Source organism: Camelus dromedarius, chromosome 11, assembly GCF_036321535.1.
Source record: "Camelus dromedarius isolate mCamDro1 chromosome 11, mCamDro1.pat, whole genome shotgun sequence".
NCBI classification, from domain to species: domain Eukaryota; kingdom Metazoa; phylum Chordata; class Mammalia; order Artiodactyla; family Camelidae; genus Camelus; species Camelus dromedarius.
In genome coordinates, this window is record NC_087446.1 from 3,085,873 (window position 1) to 3,103,829 (window position 17,957).

The 17,957-nt window shown below is 50.3% G+C and overlaps 1 protein-coding gene across 3 annotated transcripts in view; it reads right to left on the reverse strand.

The window, feature by feature from the left end:
* Positions 1–17,957, reverse strand: part of PPARA (peroxisome proliferator activated receptor alpha) — a 65,289-nt gene that overhangs the window by 13,084 nt on the left and 34,248 nt on the right. For 2 of the 3 annotated variants that reach the window (XM_031463441.2, XM_031463442.2), the window contains exons 3-6: positions 8,411–8,659; positions 4,896–5,056; positions 2,623–2,761; positions 1,653–1,855 (exon numbers count right to left, since the gene is read on the reverse strand). In XM_031463441.2, the coding sequence (XP_031319301.1) occupies positions 1,653–1,855; positions 2,623–2,761; positions 4,896–5,056; positions 8,411–8,618 (711 nt within the window). In that variant the 5' untranslated portion in view covers positions 8,619–8,659. Of the gene's footprint in view, positions 1–1,652; positions 1,856–2,622; positions 2,762–4,895; positions 5,057–8,039; positions 8,360–8,410; positions 8,660–17,957 lie in introns of those variants that run through there. The other variant, XM_064491359.1, reaches the window with a different exon arrangement.

The following is a 17,957-nucleotide window of genomic DNA, read 5'->3' on the forward strand; positions in this document are numbered from 1 at the left end:
ACTTCAGGACAACACAGCAGGCACAACCCCGGGGTGTGGTGCAAGGGGGCTGCGGGTCCAGGACAGTGCCCCGCCTGCGGCTCTGTCCCTGAGACTGTGCCCGAGCCGGCCCTCCAAGCTCTCGGGTGACTGGGCTGGGGAGGTGGGGAATGGAGGAAGGCCATGACTCGGCAGACAGAGGACATGGGGTGGGAAGTGAACCTGACCTGGAGCAAACGGTTCAATCAAATGAGATGAGTGACACCTGGACCCTTCCTTGCAAAGCGGGACCCACGCTGCTCTGGTCTGGAGGTGGGGCGGAAGCAGGCATGACTGAGCAGTACACCAAATTCGTTCCCTGTACAGTGAAGCCCAGCCCTACAGTGCTGGTCTACTATTTCCTTCCTTACGATCAAAATACAGATTCCTCTCCCAGACTAACTGTCTGAGAGTGCTCGTCAGCTCCAGCCGGGGTGACGGCTTCCTTCCAAGAGCGTGTGGTGCCCAGGGGCATGAGAAGCATACTCTATGGAAATCAAGTGAATATCGAACAGGAGGGTTTGGTTAAGAGCGCAGATGACTTTTAAGCTTGCTTTACATTCTGAAAACCCACGGGAGATGCAGGGGATTTCAGGAAGGTCTAGAAGACCTCAGGGAGATCAGGAATGGGGTCGCTCTAACTTGGGGCGGTACTAATCACTTCCAGGGTAGACGCTCACAGGTTAGAAGATTCCTTTGCTTTCAGCCTGTGGTCGGGAAAGGGTGGAGTCTGTCCCAGCCTCTGGGGCCGCCCGCGGGGGTGTGGCTTTACCAATTTAATAGAGCTTGCCTGACCCCTTCTAAAATGGCCAGCCTGTTTAACTGGAGAACTCCCTGAAGAATGAAAAGACTCAGTTAAAAAGAGGTTTGGTTTGTTCATGAGAGTAAGCAGCTTGTGAAATACTTATTTGGATGTGACAAAAAGCCCGGCTTGTAATCCCCAATAAGGAGCAATGCAAGCTGCTCATTAACACAGATGAAACCTGTCTCACCAGGCGCACAGGAAAAAGGCTCAACCGCTTTGTTCGCCAACCTTGGGCCGTCCCTGTCTTTGAAGGAAGCTCTGGGATTAGCTCTGCAAGGGAGACAAAGACTTGGCTGCCGTGGGAGTGGGGCGGGATGTGGGGTGGGGGCAGGGTGGCACTTGCCTGGGCTCTCGCTGGAGGAAAAGAAGGTGCACGGGCGAGGCGGGGAGGCGGGGACGGGGGAGCTCCAGGAGGAGGCAGGAGTTTTAGGAGGAAGGGTATAAGAGCACACTTTGAGTGGGAGGTGAACGGTTTCATTTTCTGGCATTTAAAATAGGGATTAAAAAAAATCACTGAAGAAAGCACCGGAGAACCTGGTAAACTATTAGCCAGATTTTTCTGGGTGCATTAATCACACAGTCATTACAGTAACTCGGTTGCTAGGAGCTCTGAGGTGAACTGGATGGGATGGGATGGGAGTTGTGTTCAGCGACATTTTACAGTCGGCCAACGGAATGTTTCCACTCCATTGTCTCCCATTTGCCTCGGGGGTTAAGTATTATTTTCTCAGCATTCAGCACAGATGTCCTCAGCCCTCCTCCACGCCTCTAGCTGTGTGTGGCCAGTGGGGCGCCTTGGACTAGGAGAAACAGCAGCAAAGCCACCTACTGGGTTGTTGCTGGCTTTTCCCGCGAGGATGACTCGGGCCTTGACCTTGTTCATGTTGAAGCTCTTCAGGTAGGCCTCGTAAATCCTCTTGGCCAGAGATTTGAGATCTGCGGTTTCCGAATCTTCCAGGTCATGTTCACACGTGAGGATTTCTGCTTTCAGTTTTGCCTTCTCAGATCTTGGCATTCGTCCAAAACGAATCGCTGGGGGTCGGGGCAGGGGGTGGGGAGCGGTGAATGGAATAATGGAAAACACAGAAATGAGCAGCGCAGCACAGAACAGCCACGGACAGCTGCGTGGGAAGTTCGCACCCCGGGGGAGAAATGGGTGAACGTTCCCACGTAAGTTAAAACCCTCTTCTCAAGATTCAGCCTGCTGCTTTGAAGGGATGAGAATAACACCCAGACTCCCTATGTCCTGGACTTTTAAAAAGGGTTAAAATGAAGGGCAGCCCCATTACTCACTTCACAGCAGGATGGGCTTAAGGTACAAGGGAACTGACCCCTGAGGCCAAGGAGCCGATAGTGGGCCTTAGAGGGACTTTACGTAATACCCTTTCCTTTTCCCAGAAGGTAAACATTCAGCTTTTGGGAACAAATTATTTTCAGTTTACTCTCACGTAGTAACTGGCATGCTCTAAAATGAGGGGACGATTAAATACAATTAAATTCGTCGCACGGTAAAATGCCAGAAACAGCAGGCGCGGCCTGTATGTGACGTGAGCGGCGAGCTGGCCTGGCGGTTCCCAGTCGGCTTCAGGCTTTACATTAAAGTCTGACCGTCTGAAGTTTCCAGCCGTGATTCCAAGGGCTCTGCTGGATCTCTGCTATTGGAGACTTACTTTCTTTTGGGTTATCATGTTATACAACGATCTGGGTATCGGTGTTCATTCAAAATACAGTCCATGCCGACCCGACAAGGGAGGTGCACTGAGGCACAGACCGGGAATGCGATGGATAACCTTACCTACCGTTATGGGACATCCCAACCGAAAGGCACTTGTGAAAACGACAGTACTGGCACTTATTCCGATTCTTTTTCTGAATCTTACAGCTCCGGTCACATTTGTCGTACACTAGCTTTAGCCGAATAGTTCTCCGAAAGAATCCCTGCGGATTAACATGCCGTTGATTAAAGAATATGGACCACCACCGAGTCAGCGTCAGTCCTTGCTGTGCATTTAGTGTCTTTTAAAATGAACTAACTGGAGAGAAATAGTTCTTCTAAAAATTCTGATATAATTAGGGCAAATTGAAAAATTGAAATTTCATTACATGCAAAATGAGAAACAATAAAATGAAGCAAAATTCAAAGTGATTTCAACCTGTCCTCACCTGGCCGGGGGAGACGCAATGACAGTCTCCCAAAGAGTGACTGCACCCTGCTAAGATTTACACACAGTGACTTTCTCTTCTCAGAGGACAGATCCACTTTGGTGACTAAAATGTTCTAGGGATTTTTGTAAGAGAATATCTACATTTAGAAGATGTAGATTACAGAAGAAAAGGAGGCCAGTTGTTTGTCAACAATTTTCTTACTTTCTAAAAGCATCTTAAACTTTACCCAGTAAGAAACAACTTAACTACTTGGCCCATAAAAAACCAAGAGCAAACAAAGGTGATGAAGCCCTGGCCCTGCAGAAAAGACTGCTTTGCAGGAATTTTTTTTTTTTTTTCCAGTGGGGAAGTAATTAGGTTTATTTACTTATTTTTTAATGGGGGTGCTGGGGATTGAACCCAGGACCTCATGCATGCTAGGGAGGTACTCTACCACTGAGCTATACCTTTGCCCCTTGCAAGTAGCTTTTCTAAAGGTATGTGGTTGGCAGACTTGTGAAGGGTTTATACTGGGCCCGTCCCTCACTGCTTCCCAGGCATCCTCTGTACTTCTGCTCTGCAGGTCCGACGGCCCACAGGAGAGGGGACAGCATTTTCTTGGGGAACGTAGGAGGAAGGCTGCTGTCTGCACTTGCTCAGTTATCTGGGTTTTAAAGTCGCGTGGCCAAGGAACGTGTGGGATTACGAGAAGGAGTGAGAAGAGAGAGTTTCAAAAGTCAGGATGCAGAGATGCCCTGCATCTTTCTAGCTGTGGACCAGGCCTCCGAGGCCAGGCTGGCAGGGGCAGTGTCGGTGTTCCAACAGTGCAGTTTTCGCAGCCTACCATTCAAGGCTGTGACATCTTCCCAAAGTTGGAAACACTTCCAGCATTAGCAAAGAAAGGAGATTTCTGATTTTAACCAAATGTTCAGATTATTGAAGCTCCCGTGCATCAAGTGCAGGAATGCACGCCCACACCATGCGATGATCCTGGGAGTGTCAAGACAGAACATGTGGTCCTTCCCGCCGTCAGGCGGGAAAGTCCTGGAAGGACCAGCAAGCTGGTGGGCGCAATGCTGGAGGACATGGCCTGACCCCTGACACTGTGGGCCTTGTGGTTGTGGTTCGGGTGAACAGGCCCCCGATGCAGGAAGGACAGCTTGGGGGTCGGGAGCAACTGGGGAGGGAGCTGGAGTTCTGCCGGGTCTGGTCCTCGCCGCTACGTGCGGCGGGGTCCTGACATCTCTGATGGAGTGAAAACCACTGCCCTCCCGGACCTTCGGATGAGGCTGGGAGGAGAAAGTGGGCAAAAAGAAGTGGGCTCTGTGGCCTCGCATCCGAAATGAAGGGATCATTCTTAATGTGGCTTATTTGCTTTTAGAGAACACATTTCTCTAAGTCATTTATAAACAGTCCAGCGAAGCGGGGAGGGGACAGCTCGGTGGTAGAGCACGTGCTTAGTATGTGTGGGGTCCTGGTCCAATCCCTGGTACCTCCATCAGAGTGAATAAAGCTAATCACCTCCCTAACCACCCCCCCCAGATAAATAAGGAAACCTAATCACCACCCCCCAAAAGCTCAAAAGATAGAATAGTTGCTTAAATAAAAAATAAAAATAAAAAAGGGGGAAGGTGAAGCTCAGTGCTAGAGCGCGTGCTTAGCATGCCTGACGTCCCGGGTTCAAGCCCCAGCACCGCCATTACAAATAACTAACTAAATAAGCCTAATTACCCTCCCCTCAAACCCCCAAATAGTCCAGAAATATGCCCTGGACTTTCCGAAGGGAGAAATTAATCCGTCCCTTGGGTCAGTTCTGGTCTACAGCTCCAGCATTTCTCAGTAATGACCAACGTATGGGTATAAAATAAACGGAACCACATGTAGTCCCTGAAAGGCCACCTCTCTCCCCGTCCAGGGCCCACTGTACCTTGCAGCCTTCACACGCGTGGACTCCGTAATGGTAGCCCGAGGCTTTGTCCCCACAGATTCTACATTCTATGTTCAGTGCTATGCTGGAAGAGTCATCAGTGCCACCAGGAACCACGGGGTAAGTGACGGACGAGGGACTCGAAGCCGGGGAGAGGGTGTCTAAGAACAGAAGGGGAGGATTTATGAATATTCACGGCCGTGCCATCCGATGTCACAACCGGGCTTCTGAGGGTATGATTTCACGTGTGAGGCATCTGGTGGGGCGGCATCAGCCAGTGGGCAGGGCTCCCACCCGGAGTCAGCCCTGCCCTGGCCCGCCCACACCCACTGTGCTCCTGCAACTCCAGCAGCCCCGAAGCTCCCCCAGCCAAGGGGCTCCCCGACTAGGAGACAACTTTACTATTTGGTCCATAAAAAACTAAACAAAACGAAAGTGACTAAATCATGGCCCTGCAGAAAAGGCTGCTTTACATGTAGCCTCTACACACGACTGGCCACAGCAGCTTTATTCTCAGTTGTGAAAAACCAACATGTCCTACACAGACCTCATTAGCTTTTCTTTGCTTCCTTCCTTCCAGCCCTTTTGTGATTGTCAACTCAATAAACTGCACCCAAATACAGTATAAAAATCCATGTGGGCAACACAAAAGCACAATCTGTGAAAAAAAAAATTGGACTTTCTTCAAATTAAAAACTTATGCTCTGCAAAAGACACTGTTAAGAAAATGAAAAGACAAGCCACAGACTGGGAGAAGGTATTTGCAAAACACACATCCAGCAACAGACTTGTAACCAAAGTACACAAAGAAGTCTTAAAACTCAACAGTAATAAAACAAAACATTCACTTAAAAAATGGGCAAAAGACCTGAATAGACACCTGACTGAAGTAGATACACAGGTAGCGAGGAAGCACGTGGAAAGATGCCCCCATCACTGGTCCTCAGGAAATTGTGAATTAAAACAACAATGCGACATCACTACACATCTATTAGTGTGGCTAAAATCCAAAAAACTGACAACACCAAGTGCTGGCGCTGATGTGGAGCAACAGGAACGCTCGTTCACTGCAGGTGGGACTGCAGGATGGTGCGGACACTTTGGAAGGCAGTTTGGCAGTTTCTTAGGAAGCAAAACAGTCTTAAGGGAATTATTCTCCTAGATATTTACCCAAGTGACTTGAAAATGTATGTCCACACGAAAACCTACACCTGAATGTTTCCAGCAGCTTTATTCTTAATTGCCAAAAACAGAAGCAATCAAGATGCTTCAGTGGGTGAGAAGCCAGTCCAAAAGGCCACTACAGCCTATGGGATTCCTAATATCTGACATTTTAGGAGAGGCAGAGCTGTAGCAATGGTGAAAAGGTCAGCTGCTGGAGCAGGGATGGGGGTGGCAGGGTTGAAGAGGTGAAACAGGGGTTTTTGCAGGTGGTAAAAATATTCATAGGAAAATGTAATGGTGAACACACAACACAATGCATTTGTCAAAATCCACGGAATTTTACCATACAGAGTGAACCTTAATGTGTACAAATGAACAAAAATAACAGGAGGTCCAAGGATCCCAGGATGGAACACAGAATGTGACCCTACAACCTGACTATATCGCAAATGTACGACACATTTGCAGGAAACTTCCCCTGCAGATGCTCAGATAAGATGACCTTGGAAGATGCTCACCTAAGTGACCTTGGAAACGAGTGGCGTCTGTGAGACCAAAGGCAAAGGAACCACAGCTGGACACTGTCCTTAGCTGATCGAGTTGCTTCCCACAGGGCTGAGGCCACTACCCACGTACACGCGAAATGGACAACTAATTAAATGGACGGTGCATGGGGGCGGCCAGGTCTCTCACTGCTGGAGTCTAAACTCACAGATAAGCAGGAGGAGGAGGCTGGGATGACCCGGGCAGCGGTGGATTAGAGTCGCAGACATCTGTTTGAATCCACATTTACCTTAACATAGAGACAGATGGATACATACAGAAACATTCAGGCGGGGGCTGCGGGAGGGTATAGCTCAGTGGTGGAGCACATGCTTAGCATGCACGAGGCCCTAGGTTAAATCCCCAGTACCTCCTCTAAAAATAAATATATAAACAAACAAATAAACCTAATTACCCTCCTCTCAAAAAAGAGGAAAAAATAGAGAGGAAGCAATAAAATGCTTTAAAAAAAATCCACAGACGTGTATATACATAGGTTAGTATACACTGAAATACTCTGAAACACTCAGAGGGAATAAGACTGAGGACTCAGAGGCAGTCCCATGACCACCACTCATGATGGAGAAGCTCCAAATCCTTAGGGCACTGGGGAACACACTCAAAAGGGTTTTGCCTCAGAAGTGGAACAAAATTACCTCTAGAATCAACACTGTTATGGCCCCATCTAACAAAGCTTAACCACAGGACCTGAAAGGATCAACATTCTCTGAGTGCTTTAACTGCATCCCAGAACAAAACTCAAAAATATTTGTGTAAATACAAAAATATCCATCGTCAACAAAGTTCACGATGTATGGCCTCTAGTAAAAAAAACAGACACATTCCATTAAATTGGTTAAAAAAAAAAGTCCATCCCCCGCACACCTGCGGGGTTTCGAGCAGGTGCGCCCTCAGCTAGCTGGTCCACACACACAGGGTCACCAGTGAGCGTGGCTCCCAGGGAGGGGAGGTGCCCCCTTTCCCACCGTCACTAAGTCAGCGCCCAGTCGTGAAGAGCGTCCTCACGGAACGGGAGGAACCAAGCTGGGGAAACGTGCTGCAGACCAAGAACCTGATGCAGGGGAGCCCAGGAGGGGAAAGAACACAGACACCTTTCACCAAACGCCGCAGGGAGAACCTTCTCTCTCAGTTTCCCGAGAGAGCCCGAATGGTCCAAACTCAGAGTCAAAAACCACACGCCAAGCGCAACCGCTCCTCCTGAGTCTGAATCCGACTTCTTCAGTCCCAGCCCAAGACCCACGGTGGCCAAGAAGCACGGCGGAGTCAAGTCCACCCCAGACGCAGCTGCCGTTAAGTCAAGGGTGCAATCTACAGCACAGCGTCCTGGGCTGGGTTAAATGCTGCCTCGAAGGGTGGTTCCCTCCCTCCCAGTGAGGTTACCTGGGTGGACCCCACGTGTTACTTCCTTGCACCCACCTTGCCTGATGTCTGATGTGGTTCTGAGCGCAGTGAAGGCAGTAGAAAGAGGGCTCATGTACATATCCAGATAAAAGAGAAGGGCTTTTATTACAGCAGGAGTCTCTTTGCTTTAAAGAGCTATAAACTCAGGGCATTTAGCTGAATATGAAGCATTATTTGACTTCTGTACAGCTTTTAAAAGAAGGCATACTGTGAGAGGCAAGATACACCCCAAAAGTCTCAAGGCCCAGCGGCTCTGGGTGTAATGCTTTATCATGTCTGAAGAATTCCATGCAGAAAGAGGTGACTTCTTTTCCAGGTAAAGATGACAATTTTCCCTGTGGAAAAAACATTTCGGAATAAAGCTTTCCGGGAAACAGCACACTTACCGGTAATAACGGATCCATCTGACCCTGGGCCATTTCCTAAATACTGGTACTCTGTGAAGCTGAAGCTTCCAGAACTGTCCTCACCAATGGATGGAGAGATGTCTTGAATGGTGCCCATTTCCTGCAGGAATTCTTCGGATAATGGGCTTTCCAGATCATCAGCCTCGAGTGGGGAGAGGAGACAAATCGGGCTCTCTGTGTCCACCATCCTGACGGGACGGGGCTGGCCTCAGGCTGGGCTCCGGCCTCCTGGGACGACAGAGACGCAATGGGTGAAACGGGCATGTAGGGACGGCGGTCTCCCCACAGAGAAGCATCGCTGCTCAGTGAAGACACACCTGAACTCACCACCTAAAAAGTAACCCTGTCGGCTGCCTTTCCTCAGCTTGGCTGTTTTTTTTTTTTTTTTTTTTAAATGGAGGCACTGGGGATTGAACCCAGGACCTCATGCATGCTAAGCATGTGCTCTACCACTGAGCTATGCCCACCCCCTCAGCTTGACTCCTGATAAGCTCACCAAGAAAATAAAAATCTTTAAACAAGAAGACGTCTCAGGAGCCGGAGCCGATTAGGATGGAGGCCACCCCTGTGTCACCGAGCGCACACCACGTGCTGAGCTCAGTCCGTCGTATCCCAGGTAGAAAAAACAGCAGAGGACACGAAGTCCCCCTTGTCCAGGAACACCCCTTCTGGTGGGGACACATCTGGAATGTCTGACGGTGATACAGCGATGCTGGCGTGAGGAGGGGGGTGGACACTGCTCCGCACGGCAGGCTGGGGAAGGGCCTCGCGGAGCAGGGATGCAGACACCTGCGGGAATGAGGGAGGGAGCTGTACAGATGTCTTGGGGGAGAAGGTTCCAGCAAAACGAATGGCAGGTGCAAAGCCCTCAGGGTGGAAGCAGGCGAGTACTTCTAGGAATGACAGGTCAGTGTGTTTCAGCTGGGGGTCTGGGGAGAGCGGAGGGGAGGGCGGTCAGCGGGCACACGGGGCGCAATATTCCATGTCCTCCGTGCACCTGTGGGTGACTCACGTAGGTCCTGCTGAAAGATGACTGCGCCAGACAAGAACATTGTGGAGTTAAAAAAAATCTAAACAGGCCAGTCCCCGACAGCACTAGCCTGTTTCCACCAGCGAGCAGAAGAATGCTTTCTTTGCGGATACAGGCTAAGCTGTGTACCCCCAAATTCGTACGTGGGAGCCCTAGCCCCCCAGGACCTCAGAATGTGGTTGTCTTTGGAGATAATACAGAGGCAACTGCATTAAAATGAAGTCTTTACGAGGATCTACTGTACAGCACAGGGAACTACATTCAACTTCTTATAATGAGCTGTAAAGGAAAAGAAACAAAAAAAAAACCATGTATGTGTATGTATAACTGAATCACTTTGCTGTACACCTGAAACTCACGTTGTAAATTGACTACACTTCAGCAAAAAACAAGAATAAAAAAAAAATGAGGTCTTTAGCAGGGCCCTAATCCAATGTGGCTGGTGTCCCTCCAAGGAGAGGAAATTAGGACACACGCAAAGAGACGGCAGGGGTGCGCACAGGCAGGGGGCGACCATGCGAGGACACGGCGAGAGGCGGCCACCTGCCAGCCGAGGGGAGAGGCCCCGGGAGAAACCAGAGCTGCTGACGCTCTGATCGTGGACTTGGACCCTCCAGGGGCACAAGAAAGAAGTTTCCATTGTTTAAGGGCCAGTCTGTGCACTTTGTTACGGCAGCCGGAGCAAACGTGTGCAGGGACAAAGTCAGAACAGTGGCTCTTTCCGCGGTGGCTGGTTTCACGTTCTGGCACAAACATCTGAAACCACTTCCGCTGACCTTCAGACTCATGCCCAGGGTCCTCCGCACAACATGGGCCCTGCTGACGTGTCTCCTCGGTCTCGCCCTCGTCACCGGCCCCCACCCCCGTGGTGACCAGTGGCACAGGGCCATCGCCTCATCCAGACCTCCCTGTGCTGTTCTCTGCGCCTAAGCCCAGACCCACCTCCCTGAACTGCCCTCCCGTCCCTGCCTTCCCGAGGCTCTGCTCCAGGTCCACCCCCAGGCCCAGCCAAGTCACTCACTGCCAGCAAGGCTGACGAGGTGACATTTAGGTCCTGGAACTGTTTTCCTATCTGAAATGAAGCCCACAGCTCACACCTGGGACAGGACCAGAGGAGGTGCAGGCCAGCAACAGCGGCCAGGGCTCACCACAAGGTGGCTGCCACCCCGCCAAGACCACAGGCCAGGCTTGCTGATGGACTGAGAATACGCCGCCCAAGCAAACTCACGGAATGCACTTGCGTAAAAACATGTCCCGTTTCAGCCTTGCTGAAAGTCAACAGCAGCTTTAAGTGCAAAGATGAATGAATCGCGGCTCCCTCTAGAAATGAAAAATGGCTACAGCTCACATGTCTTTGGTGAAATTCACATCTCATGCTTGGAATTCTGACAGTAAGTGGCCACAGCCGACAGCAACACATAAGGGAAAATAAAAGAGAATCATGAACCTTTCATAAGACTTAGAAGACTTCCTCTAGCATCTGTTAGTGTAAATTGGGCCATGAATCTGGGCATTTTTTTCCTACTATATTTTGTTCTTCATCATAATTGAAGGAAGATTTCTTCCCATGGCAAGTAAGATATTTTATAAACTGTTTCCAACTGCAGTCATTAACTTAACTGCAGTCATTAACTTACTAACGTAACTGTGGAGTTCAGCCTGATAAATACCCGGTAGCCGGGCAGAGGCTGTGTTACCGATGGGGCCGTGACTGCCACCTCTTCCATCTCATCATATTCTCAACGTGGACAGCCGCCTTTTATTCCTGCAAATATTCTGTCTTCCAGCCGGGAGCCTCAGAATGTGGGCAACTGATCTTTGATGACAAAAGGATGTTAGTGTCCTTGTCACCACATGCAGGGAATCCGAGATCTTATCATTTTACTTTCCAGTTGCCTGAAATTGATACCTGAGATTTATGTAGAGAAACATCAGTCTTCCTGTTCACGAAGACCTTCATACGATCCCTCCAGAGTGAGGCAACACCGTGAACTCCGCCCGGAGGACCGGCCTTTGCACAGATCACTGGACACTCTGGCCCCACTTGCTTCCAGCCAGAGCAGATCAGGGACTATGTCCTTTGAATGCGTCCCCTGGGTAGAGCTGAACACGCCCAGCCCCGCCGGCCTGCGGTTCCTGGCGGGCTCCGGCACCCGGCTCCCCCAACGTTGCTGTCACCTCTGCCCAGGAGCCAGGAGATCCTGGGAAATCCCTGTCTCTAAAACTCACAGAACACAGCCACTGCCCAGTTCATGGAGCTGGGCAACCAGACGCCAGTTACTGTGTCCTGTGCCCGATGTCCTACGTCCCCCAGTGCTTTGGAGGGAGGAAGAGGCACCACAAGCTACCTGTTTTCTCAGCAGTTCCCAGGGTGGCCCAGGAGGCGAGAAATAAGGAGAGGATGCGGGTGGGCCTTAAACAGGCCTTCGGTTTCCTAGCAGAGAGAGCTGAGGGCAAGAGCAGAGGGCTGTTGAGGAAAGGAAGTAAGGTCTGGACCGGGCAGAGGTGGCATCTGTCTGATCCCGCCATTCCTGGGTAATCCTGAGACCCGCTTGGCTTCTCGGTGCACCTTTTTCTTTCCCCCCAGTTTAGATGTTAGAGCCGCATCCTGTGTGTCAGAAACTCGGATGAGATGCTGCCAGTCTGCCTTCCGCAGAGCACCTAGGAGTCAGAACGTTTCTTTGAGAATGATGAAGCAGGCCACGTGAAAACTACAGAACACTGGGGGGGGGGGGAGATACAGGCAAGAGGGAAAGAAGGAAGGAAGGAAGGAAGGAGGGAGGGGCAGAGGATCCTACAGTGGCTTTATGTCACCCAAACACAGGGCAGGTGAACACACCGGAAGAATTTTCTTTTTAATATTTTTTTAATAGGGAGGTAATTAGGTTTGCTTGTTTTAATAGAGGGACTGGGGATTGAACCCAGGACCTCATGCATGCTAAGCACGTGCTCCACCACTGAAGTTACAACCTCCGCCCTCTTTTTAAAAACATTTTTTTAAAGAATTTTACCATTAATTGTTAACCTTTATTTTAAGGACTCTTCCTCATCACCAACTCTTAGATGACGCAACCAGAAGATCAGGCTAAAATGAGTTGCTAATGGCGTAATAAGTCCTGAGTTTGCGAAGCCAAGGAGGGCCCAGCACACTCTGCTCTGGGCTCCCCCAGCACCTCGGGCCGGTTCTGACACAGCCCTCATTATTCACGGTGCTGGAAATTTTCACCTGTCCCCACTGGACTATACGTCTCCTGGGAGGTTCTGCTAATCGTTGTATCCGTGCTTCCGGCCCAATCCTGCGATGCTGCAGGAGTTCCACTTCCATTCCTCTAGCTCGGCTGAGGCTGGCACAAGACGCAGGCTCACGACGTCCTTCCTCCCCTGCTCCCCAGGTGAAGGTCCTGGGGCCTCATCCCCACTCTGCATCAGCCTCTACAGCCCGGATCACCCAGAACGGCACACACGGTCAGTGCGTCAAAGACCACAAAACGTAAGGACACTTAACACAGAAGTCAGACTGGGTCTACCTTGGGAAAGTGATCAGAAATTTGCAGAGTGAATCATAATCATTGTGGGGACTTAAAAGCAAAGCACGAGAGAGGAAACAAAAGAAATCTAAGCATATTAGCGAATGACAAGATCCAAGTCGGCAGGAAAGCAAGCTGCAAACGGGGCAGGGGTCTGCTTATCAACACCTGTGTCCCGAGGAAGAGGACTGTGCCCATGGCCCGCGCAGCTGACCGGCACTTAACACACCTGCTCAGCAAGGCGCGGATGGGTCACCAGTGTGACTCTGCCCCGGAAGCAGCAGAGGAAGTGTCCTGAGATAAAACAAATCAAGCGCTTGGAGGAAAAAGTAAAGAGGCTTCACCATCTGACTGGAATAAAATACTAAGTGAAATCGCTTCCTGGTTGGCTCCCGAGGGCGTTTCTGTATCTTACCCATCTCTGCATCCCTGACATTGGACCTTGAAGACCTTCTGCAAAGGTCCTCTTAAATTAAGTATTAAATAACAGTTCACTATCAAAACATGTTTACAGGCTGCGAAATCAGATAGTCAAGAAAAAAGAACAAATGGAACTGGGCAGGAATTCTCATCCTCGGAACTTATGTTTTGACTCCCAAGGGTCCAGATACATGGTTACAAACATCAGTCTTCTCATTCCTTTGCTATTTCTCCCTGCGTTCAGCTCTCACTTACTGCACTGCAAAACCTCTCAGGTTATCGCTCACTGTGCTTGACGATGCCACCTTAGAGAAACCTGTATACGTCTTCCTTTGCTAAATTAAGTCTCATCAGACTTCACTGAGTGGTTTAAAGGCACAAGACTTTTGTCAAAGGAGTACCATTTATGTAGCAGATAAGCAGCTCTCAGACAAAGAATTCTGTCTGTTTTCCACCAACTCTAATTCACTACCTTGTCAGATTCTTTATTCTTCCCTGTACACTTTTTAGATACTACATATACTATTTAGACGCTTTTTGGCTTAATTTGTTGGGCTGGGATTTAAAACATTTCAAAATAAACAAAAGAATGCTAAAAAGCCCTCTGTACCTTCACCCAGCACCAGAAGTTCACTGAAACAGATTAATCATTACCACCTGCATAATGATTAACAGGTTAACCAAGTAAGTATAGAAAATGCCTAGGAAACACATTTAAGACGAAGAAAAAACTACTGGAGTAAACAATGATAAGGAGATGAGGGACTATGTATTTTATTTCATTTAAAAATGTTTTATTTATTTATTAATTTTGGGGGGGGGGTATTTTTAGAGGAGGCACTGGGGATTGAACCCAGGACCTCGTGCATGCTGGGCACGTGCTGTACCACTGAGCAAGACCCTCCCCGCAGACTATGTATTTTAATGAGTTAAATCAAACACATCATCAACTGTCTGCACTCAGCATAGGTTTGACTGGAGCTATCCAGATCTTTCCTAACGATGCCGCAGGCCTGAAATTTTGCAACCACAAGAATTTGGCACCCGGAAGTGGGGACCAGAAGAGTAGCTGGGAGCCTTTACACGTTTACCTTGAAAGGCACAGAAGGAATGTTCCCAGCCACTTCCGAGAAGACGCCCTGCAGCTTTACACGAAGGTCACACGATGGGACAGTGCATGTTACAGCCGCTTCAAACCCAACGCGCCTTCCCATTTTCCTGAAAACAGGCTTCCCGTTCCTAAATGGAAGCTTACCTTTGTGGATAGTGATACCAAAATAATCAACAGGAAGGCTGCAACTTGGATACATTTCAGTGTCAGCCGCCGTGAAATCTGAGTGAGAAGCTTGCCACAAAAACTGACAGTCGACGTAGGGGACAGCAGAGCTCAGTGGCGGAGCGCATGCCTAGCCTGCACGAGGTCCTGGGTTCAGTCCCCAGTACCTCCATGAAAAATAAATAAACCTGATTACCTCTCCCCCGACACACACAAAATAAAAAATAAAATAAAACTGATTTTTAAAAAATGAAAAGGGGATTTAAAAAAAATTCGGCGGAAATGAAATTCATATTCATCACACAAAAGCTTTGACCCAGTATAGACGGAACCAGCAGCAACGGAGATGACCAGGGCCAGACGACGGAGGAGCAACGGAGGACCAGGGGCCTGGACAGTCACAGCGCTGAAGGACCACACTCCCCAACAAGGAAGGCCTGCTGGGTTTTGGCAGAAACACATCAGACACGCAACAGGCAGACGTGCTAAGGCTGAGCCTCCGGGAGCTAAGCTGGTGGTCACCGCTGGGTTGGGAGACCATGTCTTACGAACTTCACGAACCCTGAGTCCCCCTGAGCTCGTGACGGCGCCTTCCCCTGGAGGACACCTTGCAGGGACCCACAGCCCCAGGGCAGCGGGTGTGGAGCCGGAACAGGGCAGGGAGGGAGACAGTATTCACTGAGCACCCCTGGGCCGGCCCCTCAGTAACAGTCACCACACTGCTGTCTTTAGTGGGTCCAATGGGGGCCAGGGTGGGTAGTTCTGGCCCCACTGACAGGAGGAAATGCAGGGGCGCAGGGAGGAAAGCCGCCGTGCAGTTGGGAGGTGCAGATGGTGAAATAAACAAGTGGCGGGGAGGCTGCGTGACGTCACGGTGGGTTCTGAGGGTCCAGAAAGGCTCCGTAAAGGAAGGGACACCCAAGCTGAATCCTAAAAGGTGACCGGAAAGAAATGCAGCAGAAAAAAATGACAGAAAAAAGGGTAAGGGGCATTGCTATGAAAAGGGCACAGTCCACATGCAGAGATGACCTGGAACACCACTGAGCAAGGAGCTGAGCAGGGCTGGACGTTCCACTCCGGGACAGCTGGGTCAGTTCCGCGTCGCCGCACGGCCAACAGCCCCAGAGCTCAGTGACTCGAAACTACAACTGCTACAGTTTGCTCACAGCTCTGTGGGTCAGCAGTTTGGGCTGGGCTCAGCGGGACGGGTCTTCTGCAGCCAGTTGGCAGCCGAGGCTGGAGGGCTGGTGGAGGTGGGTGCTGGCGGTGGGCTGGCCCCTTCTCCCCATGGGGGCTTTCGTCCTCTCGGAGGCCCGCCCAGGCTTCTGCAGGTGCACCAATCTTCCAAGAGAGTGAGTGCAGAAACTGCAAGACCTCACCTGTAAATTCTACGTCACTTCAGCCACACTCTGTGGGTCTGAGCATGTCAGGAGGAAGCTCATGTCCCAGGGCGGGGAAATGAGCCCTGCCTCTGATGAGGGGGGAGCCCCACTGTTGATGCAGCACAGGGGGAAGTGGGAGGAGGATGCAGACGTGGGAGAGGCTGGCAGTGCCGGTCAAGGTGCGTTACTGCTCACGCTAAGGAGTGTGTGGACTCTGCCCTGCAAGCAAGAGGAGTCACGGAGGGGCGCTGGGCCAGAGCACAGCGTGCTGAGAAGTGCTTCAGGACTGTCGTGGCAGCAGGGTGAAATCTAGATTTAAAGGAGACCAGACAGGGAGTGTATAGCTCAGTGGTAGAGCACATGCTTAGCATGCACGAGGTCCTGGGTTCAATCCCCAGTACCCTTGGTAAAATAAATAAACCTAACTACCTCTCTGCCAAAAAAAAAAAAAAAAAAAAACAAACACAAAAACAAAAAAAACACCCCAAACGTAAAGATGTAAAGGAACAAGACAAGAAGCATCAAGACTCCTTATGAGGCTGCAGTAACTGCCCCCGTAAGAGGTAGCGTCACCCTCGGGAGCTGACTTTGGCAGCTGACTGAATTGGGACAGAGCCTGGGATAAACCTGCTCTCTGGCTTAGGGACCTGGGGGGTGAGGTGACAGCTACGAAATCTGGAATATAAAGAGGAGAACGGGTTTCCGGGGCGGAGAGAGCCTGTGGAGGTAGAAGGATGACTAATCCAGTCGTGCATGGGGTTCCAGTGTCTGAGGGACACACAGCCTCTGTGCAGGTCCTCTCCTCCTCCGGGAGGTGCTGACCATGTCAACAACATCACCTTGCACGCCTCGCAGCAGCAGCAGCACCCAGGGCAGAAGCAGGCCCGTCCTCGGGGAGAGGGCGAGGCTCTGAGTGACCCTGGATACCTGAGCCGCAGTCCAGCAACGCTGAATCGGGGTCAACAGCATCCACGTGCGGGTCGTCCCGAGCATCTGCGGAGCCCCGGGCACGTGTCTGATCACCCCCATCATTCCTTCTGAGAATCCCCGCTCCCACCGCCCACCGCTGCCTTGATGCTTCGATCACGCCCTTCCCTCTGCCTGGCTGGTCTTCCCCAGACTGTCACATCCTCAGAGGGAAGACCAAGTCTTATTCAAATGTACTGCACAAAACACCCCCTTGGATGTACCGAGCTGAACCACAAAGGGAAGGGAAAAGGAGGCAACATTTATATTCGATTCTATGAGTACAAAGAACATGTGTCTGAGACTACGGAGGACTTCATGTTACTGAAAAAAAATGAGACAACAGGAAGCAGATGACTGAATGTTGACCGATGGCATTCCGCCCAGGAATGTATTTCTCCCCAGGAGAGCATCTCAGAAAAAAAAGCAGTACCAGTTTTAAGGGAGAGAGAAAAGACCCTTGCCCTTTATTTTTAACTTCTAAGGGCCAACTCAGCAGAATTCTAAATTTGCTCTAGACCAAGCGTAACCAAGAGAATTATTCTGGTGCAGTTCTCTATCCCGGAGGTTAATTTTGGCTTTATAATTTGATAAAGTCGATAGAGAAATGTGTCCCTTTTTCAGCCTTTCTCCTTTAACGTTCCCCTTCCATTTTCAGATTACATCAAAGGGATGGATTTGGCCAGAGCAGACACGTTCTGAACACCCTCCCTTGTCTTCAGAGTCTGACAAGGAGCAGCAATGGGAGAGCGCGACAGGGTCGACCACAGAATTCCGAAGCGAGGGAACTCCAGGGCGAAGCGGTCTCCCGCTGTCCCCGACATGATGAGAAACGGCAAATTCCAGACGCTTCTGAAGAGAGAGGAAAGGCCCTCCCGCGCCCCTCGGCCCACAGCACCGGCTGGGAAGCCAGCCCCTCCACAGA